Here is a 3,153-nt window from a genome sequence, read left to right as displayed (position 1 = left end):
CCGATGCGTCTGGCCGACGCTCCTCAGGATGGCCAGCGTCTCGGCCAGCTTGGTCCGGCCGTGCCAGGAGTAGCGGTTCTTTGCCGAGCGGCTCACCATGTGGAGGCTCTCCAGCACGTTCATGATGTCATAGATGCGTCGCCGCTCCACACCTGAGGAGACCAATAATTAAGAGTTGTCCAATCAACTGAAAGGAAAATAACTGATTTCAACTGACAAAGAAAATAATTGAACATTTACAACGGCCTGTTAGGACCACTGTAGATGGAAAAAAGGAGTAAATGTCCACCAGAAAATTTAGAGATTTAGAAAGTCAAAAATTTTGCTTGAAAAAACTTAAAATTTTGTGATTGACCTAAAAAAAAAAAACGTCCACAAAAACAAGAACATTTTTGCATTTCAAAAGTTGAAAATTTGACTCCAGATTTTTTCTTGGATATTTCTGAGATTAATATCAAAGCCTTTTATTTTTATCTTTGCTCCCCTGACACTACAAACATAAAAATATTTGTGAAAGTTGACGCTGCCCCACCAAACGCATAAAAAATGAGCTAACATGAAGAAGACAGTCTCTCAGTTTGTGTCAACCACTTTCACCTCTTTCCAGTTGACGACTGGTGTGAGACTCACAGGCTCCTTGGTTTCAGTTCTGGTGTTGCAACATATTTTTCAAAATGGCTGTCATAGCTCAAATGGAGAATTTATGTTTGCATCAGATTTTTTGTGCAAACCAAAAAGTCAGATTCAGTAACCAGTAATTTGCTAAACAAAAAGCTTTGCTCCAGTAACGGTACAAAAAATTGAATAATAATAATATTAAGTGGATCATCTCTCAGTGTGTCACACACACATCAGTTTTAGTTTTGGCAATTGATTTTGCTGCACATTGTTACTTTAAAGTTGTCTGAGTAAGATGAAAACATGATCAACATAAAGTTAAAATCATGAAAATCTGTAACATTTTGTGTCAATATGACGGCCATCTTGAAAAATGTTAATCATCCTGAAATTCAAGTGAATAATGAGAAAGTTTTTATGTTTGTATCCTCATTTTAAAGACTGTTTTTACAGCGATATGCAGCTCTAGTTGAAGAAATGCAGACGTACTGAGCTCCGTAGCGACGTCGTCCAGGCAGATGTCAGTCAGAACTGAATCCGGGTAATCTGGGTACCGGGCCAGAAACTTGTGACACAATAAACCCAGACTCTTATCTTTCCTGCTGACCATTTTCTCCGACTCATCACCGTTTTCTGAGTCCTAAAAGAAAAAAATACAATCAGAAATACATCTCAAACATATCTACGCAGCAGTACTGAGCTGTTTACCTGTGTCGGGTCCAAACCGTCCCGGTCGTCGGCGTCCATGCACAGCTCCTTTTCCCTGTTCCGGATCTCAGGACTGGCAGCGCTGATCAGCATTTTAAGGTTGGAGGTCGGCGTCCAGGGGTCAACTGAACCAGCCTCCGCTCTCTTTTTGGGCGTCGTGAAGGGCCCCATCGAGCAGCCGTCTCTTCTGATTTCTTTGGAGGATTTAAAGAAATTTGGGCTCAAACAAAACCATCGTCCTAACACGGTGGAGAAAGAACACTGGTCAGACCCCCAGTATCAGTTAAACAGGTACATAATGACAACAAAACACCACTAACAGTCAGTATTTTTACTTCAGCTGGTTATCAGTACCATTATTTTACTTTATATAACATTCTTGGAAAAAATAAGCTTTATATTAACATTTTTAATGTTTACATTTTTGTTATTTATTCAAACCCAACTTTGGTAAGTCCAGTGTGCTAGGATAACTTCTAATAATGTAAAAGTAACTTAGTTTAACAAACATGTCGGACTAAGTTCTTCAGCTTTCTCATTGTTTTTCACATTATAACCACAAACTTCAGTCCATTTTATTGAGCATTGTTTTCAACATTTCTTTCAACAAATATAAATCTGAAAAATATCTAAATAAAATCATCCTTCAGAAGTCACCTTATTAGTTAATCAAGCTAATGTGCAGTTCAATCTGAATATAAATCCAGTTCTTCTGTGAACCATTAGTGTACAAACAGCGTCATAACATGACAAAATGTCAAAATGCTTGTACTCTACAACAGATTTATACCTTGTTAATATGCAAAATAAGAAGTTTGGGCATCCCTTCTCCATTAAAGGCTTATTTTCGAATAGAAGAGTTCTAAAATAGCTAAATAAAGATCGATTATTTATCACCTGTCTGTGCTGAATCGCATGAAAGGTACAAATTATTGAAAATATGTTTTAAAACTATATAAACTAGTGCACAGATATTGGCGGTAACTGACATACATTCCATCGAATCGCAGCGCTCAACGGCTCAGAAAGCCCCGCCCTTTTCGCCAGAATCACCCAATGGGAGCTCGGGCTGAGACAGCGCGGCGGAAGTGAATGTCGGCCCGCGCAGGTAAGCTATTTTTTGAAATGCTTGGCGCGGAAGATATCCGTGCAGAAACAGCGGCGGATTCCGCTAAAATCTCACATTTAAAGCCACAAACAGACTTATTCGAGAAGCTTACGGCCAAGAAAGGAACGCTGGCCTTTCAAAACCGTTTAGATTTAAGCAGAGGGAACTCGCAAAATGAATCTAGTCACGATTCCGCACTTCAACCGCTTTAAACTTTGAGACACTACACATAGTTGGATGTTTTCTGTTAACCACCAAGGAAACATGAACGCTTTGTAACCGTTTACACTTAAAATACTCACCAAAATCCACGAAACAATCCTCTTCCTCATAGAAAAATTCCCATCTTCAAAGTATTACTCCAAAGATGAAAGTTGTGGCGCTAAATCGTGCTTTTAAAGTGGAAAATTGGGATTTTCTTCAAGCAGAGAAAAACACAAAGTCCGTTACTTTTTAACATTAAATCTACCCGTCTCTTGGTTTCCCTCCTCCTGCCAACATCCGCGTTCTTGTGATCAACTTTACTACAGTTGTGGGGAAACTTTACCCAGTTTGTGATGATGACCACCAGCATCTGACCCGCCCAGTTGGAGCATGCGCACTAAAGCTTCCCCTTCCTGACGCCAAACCGTGAAAGAGGCGGGTTTTTAAAACCAGAAACTATTTTTTCCTCACATTCCCCACGTCTCTGTTGCTCTGCGCCCATTCGGCGCCAAAGC

At 40.0% G+C, this 3,153-nt stretch overlaps 1 protein-coding gene across 1 annotated transcript in view; it reads right to left on the bottom strand.

Moving 5' to 3' along the window:
* e2f8 (E2F transcription factor 8) overlaps positions 1-3,128 on the bottom strand; it is a 16,930-nt gene extending 13,802 nt beyond the window's left edge. The window contains 4 exon segments of the mRNA XM_015019089.1: positions 1-152; positions 1,108-1,258; positions 1,327-1,565; positions 2,737-3,128. The exon segment at positions 1-152 is cut by the window's left edge and continues 7 nt beyond it. Of these exon segments, the coding sequence (XP_014874575.1) occupies positions 1-152; positions 1,108-1,258; positions 1,327-1,497 (474 nt within the window). The 5' untranslated portion in view covers positions 1,498-1,565; positions 2,737-3,128.
* Positions 3,129-3,153: the final 25 nt, after the last annotated feature.

This window comes from Poecilia latipinna, unplaced genomic scaffold (assembly GCF_001443285.1).
Source record: "Poecilia latipinna isolate Pla-1442-1.1 unplaced genomic scaffold, P_latipinna-1.0 Scaffold2372, whole genome shotgun sequence".
Classification (NCBI taxonomy): Eukaryota; Metazoa; Chordata; class Actinopteri; order Cyprinodontiformes; family Poeciliidae; genus Poecilia; species Poecilia latipinna.
This window is presented reverse-complemented; position numbering and strand designations above follow the sequence as displayed.